The following is a 19857-nucleotide window of genomic DNA, read 5'->3' on the forward strand; positions in this document are numbered from 1 at the left end:
CTTATATAGTAAGTAGTCATACATATATACATACATACCTACACATATAATGTCATAATGTTATGCCTGATCGGTGTATATTGAGCAGAAAATTACACAGAAGCCTCGACAACTACATATAACCAATATTCCAGTGTTTAGTTTGTCCACTCTATACCTTTATTACAGCTTCTGTTCATTTTTCCACATCTCCAAAGCTCACTCTTAGAAGTTGTATTTTCTCCCTCTTACAATTCAAGTAATCCCAAATGCACTATATAGGCAAAAGGATGTGGACACCACTCCTGATTGAGTTCAGGTGTTTCAGCCACACCCATTGCTAACAGATGTATAAAATCAAGCACATAGCCATGCCATCTCCCTAGACAAACATTGGCAGCAGAATGGGTCACACTGAAGAACTCAGTGACTTTGTCAGTTTGTGAAATTTCTGATCTGCATATGTCAACTGTAAGTGCTATTATTGTAAAAAAAAAAACTACAGTAAAAATACAAAAAAAAAGTCTAGGAGCAACAACAGCTCAGCCACGAAACGGTAGACCACACAAACTCGTAGAGTGGGGGGCCACCGAGGGCTGAAGCGCACAGCACTTACGCTCTGTTGAATCTCTCACTACAGAGTTCTAAACTGCCTCTGGAAGCAACATCAGCAAAAGAACTGTGCATCTGGAGCTTCATGTAATGTGTTTTCATGGTCGAGCAGCTGCACACAATGCATAATGCCAAGTGTCAGCTGGGGTGTTGTAGAGCAGGCTGCCACTGGACTCTGGAGTAGTAGAAACATGTTGAAACAGAAACAGAGATGAATCATGCTTCACTATCTGGCAGTCTGATGGATGAATATGGTTTTGGGGAGTGCCAGGAGAATGCTAGCTATCAGAATGGATAGTGCAAACAGTAAAGTTTGGTGGAGGAGGGATAATGGGCTGGGCTGTTTTTTTCAGGGTTTGGGCTCCTTAGTCCTAGAGAAAGGTATTAATGCTACAGCATCCAAACACATTTTAGACAAATCTATGCTTCCATCTTTGTGGCAGCAGTTTGTGGAAGGTCCTGTTCCAGCATGACTGTGTCCCACTGCACAAAGTGAGCTCCATAAAGACATGGTTTGATGGGTTTGGTGTGGAGGAACTCCAGTGACCGGCACTGAGGCCTGACTTCAACCCCACTGAAGACTTTTGAGAAGAACTGGAACACTGATTGCGAGCCTGGCCCTCTTGTCCAACATCAGTGTCTGACCTCAGAACTGCTCTTTTGACTGAATGGGCACAAATTGCCACAGACACACTCGAAAATCTTGTGGAAAGCTGCTCAGAAGTGTGGAGGATGTTATAGCTGCAAAGGGGGCAACTTCATATTAATGTCCAACAATCTCACATGGCTGCAATGCATATGTGTCCACATATAGACACATAGTGCAGCTGTTTCAGCTTAACAAACTAAATAAAATACACCGATCAGGCATAACATTATGACCACCTCCTTGTTTCTACGCTCATTGTCCATTTTATCAGCTCCACTTACTATATAGGTGCACTTTGTAGTTCTATAATTACAGACTGTAGTCCATCTGGTTCTCTGCATACTTTGTTAGCCCCCTTTTACTCTGTTCTTCAGTGTTCAGGACCTCCATGGACCCTCACAGAGCAGGTACTATTTGGGTGGTGGATAATTCTCAGCACTGCAGTAACACTGACGTGGTGGTGGTGTGTTAGTGTGTGTTGCGCTGGTCTGAGTGGATCAGACACAGCAGTGCTGCTGGAGTTTTTAAACACTGTGTCCACTCACTGTCCACTCTATTAGACACTCCTACCTTGTCAGTCCACCTTGTAGATGTAAAGTCAGAGATGATAGCTCATCTGCTGCTGCACAGTTTGTGTTGGTCTTCCTCTAGTCCTTCATCAGTGGTCACAGGACGCTGCCCACAGGACGCTGCTGGCTGGATATTTTTGTTTGCTGGACTATTCTCAGTCCAGCAGTGACACTGAGGTGTTTAAAAAACTCCAGCAGCACTGCTGTGTCTGATCCACTCGTACCAGCACAACACACACTAACACACCACCACCACATCAGTGTCACTGCAGTACTGAGAATGATCCACCACCCAAATAGTACCAGCTCTTTGAGGGTCCATGGGGGTCTTGACCATTGAAGAACAGGCTAACAAAGTATGCAGAGAGACAGATGGACTACAGTCTGTAATTGTACAACTACAAAGTGCACCTATATAGTAAGTGGAGCTGATAAAATGGACAATGAGTGTAGAAACAAGGAGGTGGTCATAATGTTATGCCTGATTGGTGTAAGTGAAGGATTTTAAAGGTTGTATTGGAGGTGCTCCCTCATATCTTTATAATATCGAGCCATTCACTTCCTTATGCTACAGTTTCAGTGTCATGTGACCTGTAATTTCATCCACTCTAGGTGCTTAGAAACGTTGGCTGCATTTATTCTAATGGTCTTTACAGATGGGAGTAATTCTTGTATAATTATTGCGTAATAAACTGTAGATTTTATGTTAACGCTCTTTTAATGGGCTTCACTCCCAGGAACTTGGCTTGTTCTTGGGGGGAGCTCAGGCCCAACACAGTGTGTCCACAAGGTATGCGCTTTCGCACCCTTCATCATTCACATATGCACACTGGGTGGGAGTATTGTGTACATAAAAGGCCTTGTTAGCGGCTGCGTCGACGAGGAGTCATCAGTAATTCATCTTGATCATGTCCCTCATGTTCTCCTGCGCTTGCTTTCATTCCATCCCTGTTTCTCGCTTTCCAAGCCAAATCATAGCTCTTCCTCACATACTAATCTGCTGACATCTTTCCTTCCTATTCAGCTCCTTCAGAGAACCTTCTACCAGTATGAATTTACCTTCTGCAGCAGTGGTCAAGCCTCTGGAGTGGCTCTGCCTGTTGCCATCATTTCTCTCTCTTTCTCCTTGACATCCGATCCTCCTGATTCACCTCCTTCAGTGACCCTTTTCCAGTATGAATTTTACTCTCTCTAACAATGTTATGAAGTCTCTGAGGTGTTGTTTGTTGTTTCTTTCTCTGGAAGTTGTGCTTATTTCTGTTTTTTACATCTTTCTTTCCTGTTTACATCCTTCAGAAACCCTTTTCCAGTATGAGTTTTACCTTCTCTACAATGTCATCAAGCCTCTGAAGTTTTTTTGTTGTTTTCTCTTTGCCTGTTGCCATTACTTCTCTTTCTCTATCTTTTTCTGCCAGTTGGCCCTATCACTCTCTCTTTTTCTATTTTTCTTGTTGTTTTTTCTCTGCAAGTTGCCCTTATTTCTCTTTTTACAACTTTCCTTCCTGTGTACAACTTTCAGAAAACCCCTTTCCAGTATGAATTTTACCTTCTTCAGTGTCATCAAGCCTCTGAAGTGTTTTTTGTTGTTTATTTCTGTGTCAGTTGCCATTATTTCTTGCTCTCTTTGTCCTTGACATATTTCTGATCCGGTCCATCCGATTTACCTTCTTCAGAGAACATTTTTCCAGTATGAATTTTACCTTTACCATCTTTACAGCGTCATCAAGCCTCTGAAGTGTTTTTTTTTCATTGTTGCTTTTTCTCTGCTAGTTGCCCTTATTTCTTTCTCTTACAACTTTCCTTCCTGTTTACGTCCTTCAGGAGACCCTATTCCAGTATGAATTTGACCTCTTCCAACAGTGTATTTAAACCTCTAAGGTGTTTCTTTTTGTTTTCTCTTTGCCAATCGGCTTCATTTCTCTTTCCCAACATCTTTCCTTCCTATTTATCTTCTTGAGAGAACCCCTTTCCAGTATGAATTTTACCTTCTTCAGTGTCATCAAGCCTCTGAAGTGTTTTTTGTTGTTTATTTCTGTGCCAGTTGCCATTATTTCTTGCTCTCTTTGTCCTTGACGTCTACCTGATCCTACCTGTCTGATTTACCTCCTTCAGAGAATGCCTTTCCGGTATGAATTTTCACTGTACCATCTTCACAGTGTCATCAAGCCTATGGAAGGTTTTTTTTGTTGCTTTTGCTCTGTTAGTTGCCCTTATGTCTTTCTCTTATATTTTTCCTTTAGGAGACCTTATTCCAGTATGAATTTGGCCTCCTCCAACAGTGTATTTAAACCTCTAAGGTGTTTCTTTTTGTTTTCACTTTGCCAGTCGGCTTCATTTCTCTCCCCCAACATCTTTCCTTCCTATTTATCTTCTTGAGAGAACCCCTTTCCAGTATGAATTTTACCTTGTCTACCATGTCATCAAGCTTCTGAAGTGTTTTTGTTGATTGTCTCTGCCTGATGCCCTTACTTCTCTTGTTCTTGATCTTTTCGTCCTATTCAGCCTATTCATTTGTAGTTGTTTCTCTCTGCTAGCCATTATTTCTCTCTCACTGATATCTTTCCTTCCTATGTACTTCCTTCAGAGCATCCTTAACCAGTATAAACTCTACAATCCTCAACAACGCTATTAAACCCCTGAGGTGTTTTTATTGTCATTCTCTTTGTCAGCTGCCCTTCCCTCTCTCCTTTTTACCCTCTTCCATCCATCCCAAGGCCCTGCATGCCTCCATTCTACTCTTGCCTAAGCTGATGAAGTGCTGCGGTGAGGTATTTGGAGAATTCTTCTCTCTAACCAAACCAAAAGTCTCTTGGCCGAAGTTCTCGCTCACTTCCCAAAGCTCTTCCCAAATAAGGCTTCCCTTCTTCAACAGAGGAGGGGAAAAAAAGAAACAGAGCGGGGCGGACGGTGGGAGGGAGAGAGCACAGAAGAGGAAGGGTTAGAGGAAAAAGGCCATGTCCTTTTAAGGCCACGGTTTCCTTTTCTCTCTCCCTCTCTCCATCCACAGTGCCGCTCTGTTGCTAGTTCTCTAATGGTGAAGTCATTGCGGCTCTCCTACTTTTGAGCCTGCTCTTCTCGGAGGGAGGACTCTACGGCCACATAAAACACTCACGCCCGGAGTTGTGCGCACACATATTCACAAACACACACACCTTCCTGCGCAGAGGACAGAGTCTTCATCCTAATCCTTTTCCACAGTGAGTATGTCTTTCGTCGTCTAAAAGCCTCCCAGATAGAGATGCTTGAAAGCTTTTCAAACTTTGTGGATCAGGAAAACAGGGGATCTCATTAAGCCATGCCTGTCAAGATTTATGTGTGGTTTGACACCTGCCTGTCCAGCCCTCTACATTCTAAGGGCACACGAGAAGAGTTCTTTGGAGTGATGCCATAGAAGAACCAGTTTGGTTACCTAAAGAACCTTTCAATTGAGTGGTTTTGTTGAACTTTTTTAAAGAACCATCCAATACAACGTGGTTCTTTCACTGTATCACTCCAAATAACCTTTTTTGGTTCCTTTATTTTGGTTTTAATGTTCTGGAATTGTTGACGCTCCATGTATGTGATCCCCCTCAACATGGTGTTGAACTGTGGTGTGATGTATGGAACCTTCTTTGAATATTAACTCTCACTACCCAACATAAAAACTGAAAAAATAGTCATTTTTGTGGGACAACTTGACAGTTTGAAAGTTCTGAACAGTCACAGAACGTTGCGTCTGAGCAAAACCTCTCTAACTTTTGTGTTCCGTATCAGAGTTGGACATTTTTGCTAAACTTTAAAGAGTTTTTTTAACTGTTCAAGACTTTCCAAGTGCATCATTGAGTAGTTTACTCATTGCTTTCTCTATATTTTTCTTTGTATTTCAATTTTTTTTCATGTTCTTGTTCATATGCAACTTGTATGAAACACAGGCTACAATACTTGGAACGCTGACAGCTTTCCGACGTTAGAATTACACTCTGGCAGCTACTGTGATAAACACGCCTTTCGGCACAGATGCAAATGACTGCCATAAAAGGGCCTCGACCAGGAATTCATTCGCCACTGAGGACCGTTCCACTTTACTGACAAGCAGTGTTGATGCTTAGACGCACGCAAAAACTCACAGGCACTCAATCATCAGTGGTGGACATTCGGTGTACAGAATGGCCTGGCTAAAGTAAACCTTTAGAACGCTTTACAAGTTTTGAGAAGCAGACCTCCAAGGATTAATGCGGGCCAGCTGTATTAACTTTTGCCATCCTCTGTAAACACTGTAAAGCCGTTTAGAAGAACAAAAGCAAGGGCCTGTATCACCATTTGTCTTGTTTTTTGTTCTTTTTACAGCATTTCTTGTAAGGGAGAAACCTCTTTGTGACTTTTTAAAGGGCCACGTTTTGGAAGACTAAATTTCCTTGCGTTTATTTTTAATAAAGGAGTTTTATATAGTATATAAACACAGGTAAAGTTTCAAAATGGACCAGCCCATACAGTCCATATGTAAAACTGTGCTGCCAATCTGAATTCACTTTTTTATGATGGCATTAACAGATATCAGCTTATTCAGCCCACAGCAGTTTAGCCGCGCCCGCTCACGCTGAAGTTATAGGGTGTGTTTCAGCCCAAGCAGCTTTTTGAAAGAATACAGGGCAGCCAATCAGAACAGAGTTAATTTACATATCGGTCTTAAATGCATAGTGATAAAAACAGCCTGTTTAATTCTAAGGGATAAAGAGAGTTCGTGGATAAATGAGTTGCATCAAACCACACCAACATGAGAGGAAGATGTAGTGCATGGGCCCTTTAAGGCTAATATGTAAATGATCTCTGTTCTGATTGGCTGACCTGTATTTAGCCTGGTGCAAATAGCACTCTAGGCTGAAATGTACAGAGCAAACTGATTCTTCATCAGAAAAGGTAAGCCTTAGCCGCTCCTTGTAAGATTGCGGATCCTTTACAAGGCTGATCCTTTGCTTCCTGACAGCCATGAACATTACAACGTTTAATTAATTCAAAACAGGCTTATTTTCACAGCTTTGGTTCCACATATGTACTGTATGGACTTGTACAGTAAAACAAGCAATAGAAATGAGGTTCTTCATGACTTGGGCCTTTCAAAATGTATAACGAACAAACAAGAACACGAGTGAAAGAAGCAGGGAGTGTCCTCTAGTTTTTTGAGGAGCTACTCTGGAGTATTTAAGACGTCCATCTGAAGATCTGCTTTGACTTTAAATTACTAGGTTATACGCCAGCAGTGGATGGTGGAAACTTTTTTAAGTGTGCCGGTGGCACCACATCAGCAGAAACCGTGGTGTTAGTGGCTGCACATGCAGGAACATGAGTACCTGGAGTGAGCTATGTGGGCAGTGGCTGGACAGTCGCCACTGGCCTACTGTGCAGTAGGGGTTGAAGATAAGGCTACCGTTCCAACAGCAGCTCATAGATGACGTGGTTACATCACGTTTTCAGTCCCAGTTCGCAGATCCAGAATGTTTTCCGCCCTGCTCTGGCACAGCTGGCAGCTGCCAAGTCTGCTACTATGGCAGCGGAGAAAAAACAAAGCAATAAAGTCAGGAGGAAGGGAGGGGTAAAAACTCAGAAAGTCTCTCTTTTTCTCGCAAAAGAGCTCCAAACCCAACATGGTGCTCATGCCCATAGGAAGTGAGAGGAATATAGCATAAAACTGTGTTAATTATATACAAGCACAAGCATTCACATCTGGACAAACGATCACATCTGTGGAAAAAAAGGCCTTTCAAACTGAAACCGGACACTTGACCATTCAGGAAGAAACATCTGAACGTTCTACCTTACTGACTATTGTTCATTCTAGATCTATTAATCAGCAGATATGTTTGTCTGAGGGGAGCTTGTGACATTTATCGAAGTTAATGATAGACTTTTGAGGTAAGTATGGTTAAAATGACGTTTTAAACCACATTGTGAATGAGCAGTTATAGGGAAATGTGTTCATGGTTGTGACATCACATTATATATGAAAGTCGCATACTTAATGGGATGGGAGGGGTTTCTCAAAATGAGATCACTGTGTAGTTTTATATACAAGCTTTATACTTACAAAAATAAAGGTGCCAACAAGGGTTCACTTTCTCTTGCCTAAAGAATCCTTTCAAAGGACGGCCCATGAGACATTTTTGAAAATGAGCTCTTTAAAGAGACTTTCTAAAGTTCAAAGAACCTCAACACAATCCAAAGGTTCTTAGAACTGCCCAGGATCCTTTATTTTGAAGAGTGTGAAGTGTTAACCATGAACATTCGAATGGTTAAAACTGTCTCAGACTTTGGAAAAGGGCACATTTTAGAGAGTTTTATCTGATTAGAATCTGTGCGATATGAAAGTCCATTCCTCCCAGGTTTCTGTCATTTTGTCAACATTTTGACTTGGTGTCTTAAAAAATGACTTATTTTCTCAAAACGACTTCCCACCTTAAAATGTTGAAATATTTTCACACATTTTTGACTCAGTACCTCAAAGTAATGACTCAATGTCTCAAAACATTTACTTAGTAACTTAAAATACTTTATTTTCACAAATTTCTCAAAATAATCACTTATTTAAAATGTTGACTTATTATTTAAAAATATTGACTTATTTTCTCAATATTTTTTCTTGGTATCTCAAAATAATGACTTTTCTTGAAATATTGACATTTTCTTGAGATTTTGACATAGACTATCAAGTTTTGACATATTATGACTATATTGAAAGAATGACATCGAATTTTAAGAAAATGCAAATTGTTTGAAAATAAGTAAATGTGTGCAAATAGCATAAAATAAAATGTACAGACAAAACCGAATCTACGTCAGTAAAACGAAGCCTTTGTCCCTCCTTTCGGATGTATGGATCCTTTTGAAGGCTAATCAATTTGTTTCCTGACAGCCATGAACAGTACAATGTTTAATAAGTCTGCTGCAGGTGTGGTCATGAGTTAAGCTTTGAAGAAAACAGGCCACATGTAGAGGAAATGTCATTATTTAGACACATTGAGTCAATATTTTAAAAAAATTAGACATTATTTTGACACAGTGAGATAACATTTTGAGAAAATAAGTTATTACTTTGACCTAATAAATGAAAATTTAACATAAGTCAAAATTAAGTAAAGAAGTCAACATTTTGACCAAAACAAGAAACCATTGCCTGGTGGGAATGGGCTTCCATGGTGTAACCTCTAAAAGGTTTGACCTCCTGCAACCTCCCCCTCTAACCTCCAGGCCCAGAGAGTGGTGGTGTCCAGACATCGAGATGGCAGCACAGGTGACAGTGCTGCTGACTGTACAGAGTTGCTGCTGTGTGTGCTTGGCTGGAGAGTGGGAATCTGGAGATGTGAACATGTACAAATGTTTGTGCAGCCTTTAGAGCTTCCACTGCACAGCCCTTCAGCTCCTCACTGGATGATCACATTCAAAGATACGAATTCAAGAATTTGAATGAATTTCATTTGCAATCAAAAAAAGGGGCCGAGTGGTGTGCAGTTGAAGGCTCTTGCTGGGGAGGATGCTGGGGATGTAATGAGGCCTTCAAAAGTCACTTTTTTGTTTGTTTTGTTCTGTTTTGCAAGACCACACCTGGTTACATGCATGATTTGTGTATCTGTGTGCGGATGCTGTATGTGTGGGGAAGAAAAAGGTTGCTTTTGTGCTTTATCTTTTTTTATGCGGCAGCTTTGCGTCTGCATTGTTGGCTGTTTTTCACTAGACTGTGACTGGCTTGTGGCTCAAGGGTAATTGAGTTTCAGCAGAAGAGAACCTGGGATGGGGGAGCCACTCATGATGCAACCGTTCCAACACTCTGCTAACTGATCGCTTTCTTTCACAGTTGTTGATATAAGCAAACCAAGATGCAAATGTCTTATGTAGACAGTGAGACAGTGTTCATCATCGTTCTTTAAATAGCACTGGAGCATTGCTATTAATGTAATTCATGCCATTTTGACTGATAGATTGACGAAGACTGGTGATGATGATGCTAGAATCATGATTGTATGTGATTACATTGAGAACCGCAAACGTCATGTAAAGAAAATCAAGATATGCACTTCACAGCGTAGACAAAGAGTATTAAGACCTCCATGAGCAGGTGAGACAAGAACCATTGTTGCGTGACTTTCCTTTCGCTCATCATCTCCTTTTGCATCCCATTGTGTGGAGCAGGGAGCAGGCATGGCCAACAAAGGTCCATCTTATGGGCTGAGTCGCCAGGTCCAGGACAAGATCGATAAGAAGTATGACCCTGAGCTGGAGCAGCGTCTGGTGGAGTGGATCATGGCCCAGTGTGGCTCAGGAGTGGGGAAACCTGCAGAAGGCAAGCAGGGCTTCCAGGACTGGCTAAAAGATGGATGCGTGAGTGTCCCTCAACTATAGAATCCTATACCTGACCATATCACTTCTGACATTATGACCAACGGTCAAACGCTACATTAACACTCTACTGAAATCATCATCTGCAAAGCATCACTTTCCTGGTGTCTTTCAGGTCTTGAGCGAGCTCATCAACAGTCTCCATGATGGAGATAAGCCTGTAAAGAAGATCCAAAGCTCACCTATGGCCTTCAAACAGATGGAGCAGGTGTCTCAGTTCCTCAACGCTGCAGAGGCGTATGGTGTGACCAAAACCGACATGTTTCAGACCGTCGATCTCTGGGAAGGTAAGTGAACCAGTATCTAGGCCAGTGGGCACCAGCCCAGCTCCTGAAAATCTACCTTCCTGCAGACTTTAGCTCCAACCCTAATCAGCCCCACCTGAACCATCTAATAATGGTTTCAGAAGTTCTTAATTAGCTGAAGGAGGTGTTTTAGATTTGGGTTGGAGGTGAAACCTTTAGGAAAGTAGAACTCCTGGGGCAGGGTTGGTGGTGACCACTGATCTAGGCCATCACATTTTAAAAGAGCCACTTGTGGTTGCAAGAAGAAGATGGCCCAAAATCAGTCACCTTCTATGGTTACTATTATTCAGTGGCGTACCATGAGTTCAGCTCGAGCTTCTTAAATGTCCAAAAAACACTGCATCTCTATGATGAAGCTCATTTCTATTGGAACTCCAGTGGAACTTTTAGTAGTATGTTAGCACTAACCAAGCTAACAGAGCACACATGAACCCTTTTTTGGGTGTTCTAAGCGATATTAACATATATTTCAAAAAGTTTTTGTTGGTTGTTTCAAGATGTAACCCTTTTGTTTCCAACCAAAACTTAAAACAATGGTTTGGCGAAAAATCTATTTTACACAATTTTCTCTGTATCCCAAATGTAGTTGATATGCCAAGACATGGCGAGTCCAAATTCTGCATCTTTACAACTGGAGCGGCGAGGCTAACATTGCTTAAAAAACACCAGCTGGCTGCCCGCAGTAGTGAAGCTTGCACAACCTTAATGAAGCCCTGGATGTGGTTTGGGCCAGTTGAGAGAAGTTTTGGGGATGTACTTGTACAGAATTTTTTGGGCTATTTTGGTGACTATTGAGTTCTAGTGAGTGCAATGTTAACCTCGTAGCTCCAGTTCTAAACTTAGACCAAATTTTTCCAATCACGTCTTTGCTGATCGACTACATCTAGGGTAAGTTGCAAATCGTGTACATGAAGTAAAGAAAATGAACTACAAATTACAGACATGTGTGCTCTGAGGGCTCTCCTTTGCTGTTATCACTGCCTCTTTGTTTTAGCTCGATCATAACTCCACTTTTCTTTGCCCAAAGGGAAAGACTTGGCTGCAGTGCAGAGAACACTGATGGCCCTTGGCAGCATTGCAGTCACAAAGGATGACGGAAATTTCCGTGGTAACCCTGATTGGTTCTTCAAGTGAGTAGTGCCTGGAATATCTGTTAACCTCATCTATCTGATAAATTCAAATTAGCCAAGGGCTGCCCTCCCCAAACCTTTGGAAATCGACCCTCTTGCGAAGCTTAGCTCCAACCCTTACTTAATGCACTACCTCATGGGCTGGAGCTAAACTCTGCAGGTTGAGCAGATCACCAGGAACAGGGATAGGCACCCCTGGTTTTGCAGGCAAGCAGGGCTTGAGTACACAAGTGATGAATAATCACGCTGTTCCGTTTCCATCGCAGGAAAGCTCAGGAGAACCGACGGGATTTCTCCGACGACCAGATGAAGTCAGGAAAGCATGTTATCGGCCTGCAGATGGGCTCCAACAAAGGGGCATCCCAAGCTGGCATGACAGGCTATGGTAGACCCAGACAGATCATAAACAACTGAATCCACTATCCCCCTCCAAAGCTGCCCCCATTGTTTCCTCCCTTACCCCCCACCCCAAAAGAGCCTTTCTAAAATTGGGTCCTGCCCCGGCGATTCTAGAGTTTACCTCACCCAGAGCAGACAAGAACAGAACCAACATTCCCACTCATACAGCACTCACTTTAATCCAGCTCATGCAAAATCATAAATAAAACCATCATTGCCATTATGTAGGTCTGCGACAACGAGCAAGTCTGCATGTCTGCAAGTCTTAATGAACGATTGTGTTACTGCAAATGCTGAATGAATCGTGGCTTGACAATGCAGCACAAGAATATTGTAAACCTTGGTTGTGGCTTTTATGTCCTGATGTTCCCAACAACGACACGACTTTGGTAACAGCATAATAAAGGAACTCAATGACTGACAGAACATCATTTAAAGGGTTGCAATCATTTGGATGTCTGTAACAACGTTGTTATTTTAGGGGAACGTTTTATTTGGCGGTGAAGCTAAACACAAATAAAGCTCAGCAAAAAAAAGTTATTGTATGATTGGAATTTGTAATTTCTAAAATGTGAGGCTGTTTTTCTGACACACAGCACAGGTGCAGCCTTGTATTTTTGTATTTTGTCTAATTAAAGGATGACACAAAAAGAGGCTTCACTGCTCTTTCTTAAGATGGGATATTACAGATAAGCAATAGTACAGATTTGAAGATCCTCAGTCATAGAACTGGAAATGCAACACAGCAGGACGACCACCAAACTGTATTCAGTGGCACAGACCAATTTTCTGTTCAGTTCATTTTCACAGGAAAATTAGCAACAAGCTGGGCCAGGACTATAGTTCACAGTGAAGTTTATGAGGCCTCCTGCCAGGAAAGAGTCAAACATGTAACTTCTGCACGGTATGTGCCATAAAGGCCACAGCAGTGTTTCTGAGCAATTCAAAAATATTGCTGAAAACAGAAAATGCAGTGGTGAACCATAACTATTAGAGGCAGGCCTTCAGTTCAGGCCAATTTCTGCTAGCACCCCTATGTGTTATCTAGTAGTATGTTAGCACTAAGCTAACGCTGGTGCACATTTTTTGGAAATTCATCGGAAATATGAACACACATTTAAAACACATTTAAAGCTTGTAAAAAACATTTCATGTTTTATTTGAAGTTTGTAATAGACATTAACACCTTGTAGCAATTTTACAGTGACTCAGTAAGAATCCTGGCAGTTTTCCATTCCTAAAACCTGACTGAAACCTAGTTAGACTACAGCTCATATTCGCAATCACTGACATTTCGAGAACTTCTAGAAGGCCTAGAGTGACGTATTTTCTCACGATTCATTGGTCAAAACATGACTGTCTGATTTCACTCCCTAATTATGTTGGTAGATAATCTAACATACAAGGCCTTCTGTTTATCTCCTGAAGTCCAATTGGCTGTATCTACTGAGATATCACAGGGAAAAAATATTTGATTGGACAATTTTTCATTGGGCGTTTCAAGATCAAGATCTGAAACCTTTTGTTTCCAACCAGAACAATTAAATAGTATTACTACAATACTTGCATAGCTTCAATACAATTCTATTAAATAAAAGAAATTAAAAATTACAGAAATACATTTCCTTACTTGCCAGAAATAAATAGGCCTTCTCTGAAGGCCCTGAGGGTTCCCCACTGAAAAAATGCAGCAAACCTTAAGAAAACCTTGCATGCTCATAAGACTCCTTTAAATACTCAGATCAGATGGAAATCAGTCTATCACCAGGGCGGCAGATGCCCAATCCTGGTGCTGGAGACCTACCAGCCTGGACATTTCTACACCTGTCTCTAATATTCAGATACCCCTGAAGGCTTTCATTATCTGAATCAGGTGTGTTAGAATTGGAACTAAACTCTACAAGTTGGTAGATCTCCAGGACCAGGATTAGGCTCCACTGCAGTAGACGAACCAGACGTCAAAAGATGAAAGATTCAGCTGACATGTTTTTATTGTCTCAATTCAGACCAGCTGTTATTTACATTTCAATCTTTGGATTTTCATACAAGTACACTTCACCTCATTTAAAAAGACTTAAGTCTTAAAACGCATCCATTTTCATAGAAATCATGCCTTGTAAAATGGATATAGCTGTGTAGAACAGTTATTTTCAATTATGTGCATCATTCCACATGTTCAGCCTAAAAGTTTTGGGGAAAAAAGAAAAAAAAAAACTGTTGGGAAAAGAAAATTTGAAACCAAAAGTGCTGGATGCATTTGACCCAGTCAATATATTTATATATGTATATATTTCAAAAGAACAAACCCTGCAAAAAAGTATATAATTTAATAAAAAATATAGCACTCTTTCTTACTCACGCATATCTGAAAGCACGCATACACCCTCCCCTTTCTCATTCACATACAACACACACATACCTCACACCACCAGTACCATTTGTCAACCTCAGAAGCAGGCTCCTGATCCTGAAAACAACAAATGGTCCATCGATTGTTCTCCTTGGTAATACATTGTTCAGTTTAGTCTAGATGTGTCCTATGGGACAGTGCACCAGCCATGCTCAGAGCATTCCACACATCAGCTAAAAGGTCCATCACATCAAACCCTAATAAAAATCACAGCTAAGAGAACCCACCTTTTTGTTCTAGAGTGAGCACTTGAACACTGGCCAGCTTGTAAAGAGGTGCTAGCTCAGCCTGAGTAAGGTGCATGGGTTATAGGTCCAGTTCCAGTTTATTGTTTTTTTCCCCTGAGTGCTATGTGTCCTCATCGTTTGCAATGAGGGGCATTTTGGCCTCTATGTCCGTCACAGGCTGCATCTCCAGCAACTGGCCGTCCTTCGGGCCAGCAGCCCCACCCCAAGCCCCGCTGCTGCTGGTCCCTCGAAGCCCTCGCAACAGCACTCGCCAGTCTACGTGGGCCAGGGTCACCTCCAGGGTGTAGTAGAGTGACCAGAAGAGTGCGAAACAGCCCAGGAGCAGCAAAGACTGGAGCGTGATACAGAGAACAGAGGGGTTTACATTTAGAGTAGCTGACAGATGACCTTATCCAGGATGACTTACAGAAGTGCTTTGTTGTCTGCTAGGAAAACGTCTGACTATGCTAATGCAAATAGGCCAGAGTATACAGATAACAGTGTTAATACAGAGTAGCATTAAACACACAAACACACACACACAGCCAGGCATCGGCTAAAGGGGTATAAAGCCCCACAGCATTAGCTATGGAGCAGTGGAACAGCGATCTCTGGAGTGATGAAGCTCCATTCAATACCTTTGGAAAGAGGTATCCATACCTTATCTCACTAATGCTTTTGTGGTCTAATGCAATCAAATGCTCACAGCAATTTTCCAACATCTAGTGTAAAGCCTTCCAGACGAGTAGAGGCTGTTACTGCAGCCAAGTGGGACAAACTCCCTATTAATACCCTTGATTTCAGAACAAATGCTGGATGTGCAACTGTCTACAAACTTACACAAACACATAGTGTATATACTCATACATAATAATATGTATTAGTAATGCAGGCTTACTACAACAGTAGTAGAGTTTTAGTCCATTGGTATGATTCTGTTGCATTAGAGTGTATCTGCAGCAGTGCATTTGTGAAGAAAGTTCAGCTTCACCATTCTTCAAACTGACTGATTCATAAATAGTTCTGCTGTATTTGGTCATTTTCTACTAAGCGATTGGTCATGCCTTTCATTTGAAATACTTAAAGTGTTTCATGTTTTTTTAAAGCACCAATAGTTTAATATCTTCCAGATGGCCAAGTTTCACAATACTAATATCAACAGTTTGCCTGAACGCTACAATGTGCAAAGTGTTTCTGGCCACGGCAATATATTTCTATACTTAGGAAACCTACCAAAGTGTCTTAAAGTATAGATGAAATGAACAAGACTGATTAGGTGTGGTCTGGTTTAAGCACAAAGAAAGCCCAGCCCTAGTCTGCCTGAAGATCAGCAATAGCATGAAATGCTCTGAAATTCAATAAACTTGAGGCTGAGGGAAAAGGGCTACTTTTTCTGTCACTAATGCTGACTGTGCTAAAGTTGCTAACAATGTTACAAATGCAAAGCCAATGCAATGTCTAAAAACATTAAACTCAAAGATGTAAAAATGGATGAAAAATTCCAAAAGAGAAAGAGATACCTTGAGGCTGTTGGAGGTAAAAGGGCTCACTATTTCTGAAGGAATGTCTAAACCAGGAGGACAGGGAAGTGAGAAATTGCTGTGCAGATACTGGCCATTCATTGCCTCCTCCACGAGCCTGTCAATCAACAAACATAACCAATCAGAGTCCACTCACTATGAGCTATAAATACAGCTGGGAAACACTTCCACACATACATTCCTTCTAGTCTAGATGCAAAGAAAACAGATCTAAAAGTATGACTTGTTGAAAACAGGTCAAATATTTGCAGTGGTAAAACATTGCTTTGATTACTCTGACATGAAACTGTGATTGGAAGCAAGCACATTTATCAAGGTTTACATCTTGACATGTTAAATGTAGAGCTGCACTATGTGGACACAATGACATACAGTGATTAGCAGAAGTGGGTGGCATGGAAAAAATACAATATCATGATATATGAAGGTAGTTTCAAGAGACAATATGCATCATAATGTTTAGTTTTTCAGAGGTTTGACAACTTGGAATAGATAGAATGCACCAGCATTTACACATATAAAAAATGCAATAAAAATTAATAATGATGATGTATTATGAAAGCAAAGGATCAGGAAATTTATTATTGTGAAGGTTGATTACCATTATGTTCATGATAAAGACTGATTACAATCGACATGACAATGATTAAACAATATACTGTGCAGCCCTACTTTAATCCATACTGTATAAGGCGTCACTTTGGGCAGGGATGATGATTGGAGCTTTGTAACTCACCTCCGTCTGTCCAACACCTCCTGGAAGGATAAAGATGAGCCATACAGAGTGAGTTTCCAATACTTCAGAGTGCCCAGAGAAAGGACAGCCTCTCCTGGGGCAGCTTCTCCTGGGACAGCAAAAGTAATAAACTCTCATAAACCCAAGAAGTGCAGGGAGAAATATGAGATTTTATAAACCCCAGATGCAAAAAAAAGCCTTACTGTGGTCAGTAACGTGGAGGCTGTATTGGCCCTCGGCTCGCTCTCCCCAGCACCGTACAGTGGAGAACGTCCAGTCTGTGAAGCCGGTGGCATCTCTGTTCAAAACAACAACGATGCACTCAGAGCTGGAAGGCTGTGATAATCAGTTAGCTCTGGCAAACCCTGAGCATGAAGAATGAGTGACGAGGGCTATGTGGGCTTCACTGCCTTTTTTATGTAAATGTGTGGAGCTCTTGCCCAAGAGGGCCCAACCCTGATCTTGGAAATCTACTGCCTTAAAGTGTTTCATGAGGTCCCTAAGAGGCACTACTGCCGTCCAGAAGGGACAAGTGGTCATTATTTGAATGTGCTGAAATGAGCTGGCACTAATACGTGATAAAAGTGTAATCAGTGGCCAGCAGCAATAGCTCAAGCCGAAGCAAAGTTGCACTCAGGCCCAGCATGGAGAGGGAGAGAGAGAGAGAGAGAGAGAGGAGAGATTCTGTACTCACGTGTCCAAGACTCTTCTGGCCCCAATGAGTGAGGTCATTCTGCTTGGGCAGAGCAGCACAATCTCCACATTGCCACGCCGAGGGTGGGTTACTGTCACGGTAACTGACACATGTTCTAGGGTCTGCATGCCTGACTGCTGAAGGTCTGCAGCTGTGACTGTAAGAGAGAGAGAGATCTCTATTATGTAATTTCAAGCATTAGAACTTCTGAATGAATGACCATTAAACTCCACATTATCACTGCTGTACTGCAGTTTCACAGTGCCCAGGAAACACAGAAAACATAATTCATACCGATTTTTACAGTTGATGTATATTATATTTTAGGGTTGCACTATGATATCAGAATCTCACCAGTATCAGCAGGCAAAGGTGGGCAATATGACAATATTTTATAGTTATCATGATACAGTAGTCAATAGTCCATATTTAAATAACAATGACCAGCTGCATGTTTCATTACATAATTAGGCCTGTTTAATTTGACTAAGTAAAGCATGTGAAAAGTTGAATAAAACGTCTTTATGTTTCATGATATTTTTGCCATATCGCCCACCACTGCCTGCATCTAACTGGCTAAAAAACTGTCTCTGGATCAAACAAACTAGCAGATATTTCAAAACAATATTTGACGATGCATTTATTGCATGTTAGAAGAAAAGAACGTTTAGGCGTTGCTAAGCTACTGTGCTAAGAAGTCATTACTTATTTTGCTGCATTTGTAACTCTGTACATTCATGTTACATTTCCTGTAGTGCTACTTCTAGATTGTATAATTGCATATACATCAGTATCGACATTCACATGTATGTTTGAAACATGAGATACTGGTATTGGCCCAGAATTCTCATATCGGTGCATCCCTAATCTTTTGGTCAGTAAGTCCATAATAATATGCATACTTTTCTACACATTGACATTCCTTTTCATAGTTATAATGGCTAACATCTATTATAATTGCAATATACTACTGAATGTCTGTGCAAACATCAAGCACACTTCAGCACATACTCAACTCTGATACTAAAACAAATGCAACTATCTGTGCTTGTTCATTCACCAGCTGGCTAATACACTGGCTAGCTTGTAACCTTTGTTTTTGCAAAATATCAATCAAGTTCAGTAACGTCAGAACAGCACTTTCACAAAGAGTTAGATTTATTTTTCAGTTTTATTTGTGGATGGCTGATCCAACACAAACATTAAAGTACGTTTGGGGGAAAAATGCATTGCCAAGTTGATCTGGACCAAGCTGCTTGAGGACAAGGGTTATGGGAACTGCAGGGCAGACAAGAATTGTATGATTGCACAGCATGTTAGGGCTGGGACAACGTATTGATTTATATCGCACTGATAGCGGCTATGAGATCTGACCCATTAGCTCAAACTCCTTTGTTTTACTTCATTTACACACAGAACTGAGAGCAAACAGCATGAGGGCAGTACTATTTATACTACTGTGGTTAACTGTAGCATAATGCTTAGTCACACTGAAGTCTTTTCACACCAGTCAATTTCTATGGGTTTAACACATCGAAACACTGACATCCAATGCACACTGCACAATACAAGTACAATGCAATGAGAACGCAGGAAGAAGATGCAGACGAAGAACAAATGGATTTATTAAATAGTAACTGCGACCAAGTTATCATTTTTCGTTCCTCGTGTGACTTGAAGACGCAGACGCTAGGTAACGGCCCCTTCTGCTAACAAAGTTCAACAAGCTGTACGAGGAGCTCAACCTCAGCTCTGCAGTTTGGAGCTTCATGCATTAAAATGAGGAAATGAACTACAAGAGCAACCATGAGCTCTAATGTGAAAGTTAGCAGTAGTGGTAATGTTTATGTTTTTAAAATCTGACGTGATTTCTTTTTTGTTTACGTCTGTAAACCTTTAATGGCATCTGGCTCACATGGAAACTGCCCTAGATTTACTACATATGAAACTGCAAACCAGTGGTTTCAAATAATGAAAAATATCAACATATATCAGTTTATCTATTCAAAATCATATTGTAAATATACTGGTACATATTATGTTTGTGATATGTATTGCAATACATTAAAGCACACTGAGGTCACTTTTGTTTAATCATGTAATTGCCTTGAACCATAAAAACACCCACGTAACATTTATCTGGAATATCCAACATTTCATCAGGATGTTCACAGACGCAATAAAAACTGTGGCATGGCAGAGAGTTCATTTGCACATAGCAGCCTTATGAGTTGTCATT

General features: G+C 41.1%; 2 protein-coding genes across 3 annotated transcripts in view; one reads left to right on the plus strand and one right to left on the minus strand.

The window, feature by feature from the left end:
* Positions 1–4809: 4809 nt before the first annotated feature.
* On the plus strand, positions 4810–12441 carry LOC118796957 (transgelin-like). 2 transcript variants are annotated; one of them, XM_036556124.1, is made up of 6 exons: positions 4810–5006; positions 9031–9073; positions 9970–10158; positions 10292–10463; positions 11509–11611; positions 11878–12441. In XM_036556124.1, exons 2-6 carry the CDS (start codon positions 9062–9064, stop codon positions 12023–12025), a joined length of 624 nt encoding a protein of 207 aa, XP_036412017.1. In that variant the 5' UTR covers positions 4810–5006; positions 9031–9061; the 3' UTR covers positions 12026–12441. The 2 variants fall into 2 exon arrangements, with proteins under 2 accessions (XP_036412017.1, XP_036412018.1); XM_036556125.1 differs by lacking the exon at positions 9031–9073.
* A 707-nt stretch (positions 12442–13148) lies between these two features.
* The window catches only part of pcsk7 (proprotein convertase subtilisin/kexin type 7), a 38807-nt gene continuing 32098 nt past the window's right edge, over positions 13149–19857 (minus strand). Inside the window, exons 12-16 of the mRNA XM_036556217.1 lie at positions 17619–17775; positions 17128–17222; positions 16925–17033; positions 16168–16285; positions 13149–14999 (exon numbers count right to left, since the gene is read on the minus strand). Of these exons, the coding sequence (XP_036412110.1) occupies positions 14769–14999; positions 16168–16285; positions 16925–17033; positions 17128–17222; positions 17619–17775 (710 nt within the window). The 3' untranslated portion in view covers positions 13149–14768. The remainder of the gene's footprint in view (positions 15000–16167; positions 16286–16924; positions 17034–17127; positions 17223–17618; positions 17776–19857) is intronic.

Source organism: Colossoma macropomum, unplaced genomic scaffold (genome assembly GCF_904425465.1).
Source record: "Colossoma macropomum unplaced genomic scaffold, Colossoma_macropomum, whole genome shotgun sequence".
Lineage (NCBI taxonomy): Eukaryota > Metazoa > Chordata > Actinopteri > Characiformes > Serrasalmidae > Colossoma > Colossoma macropomum.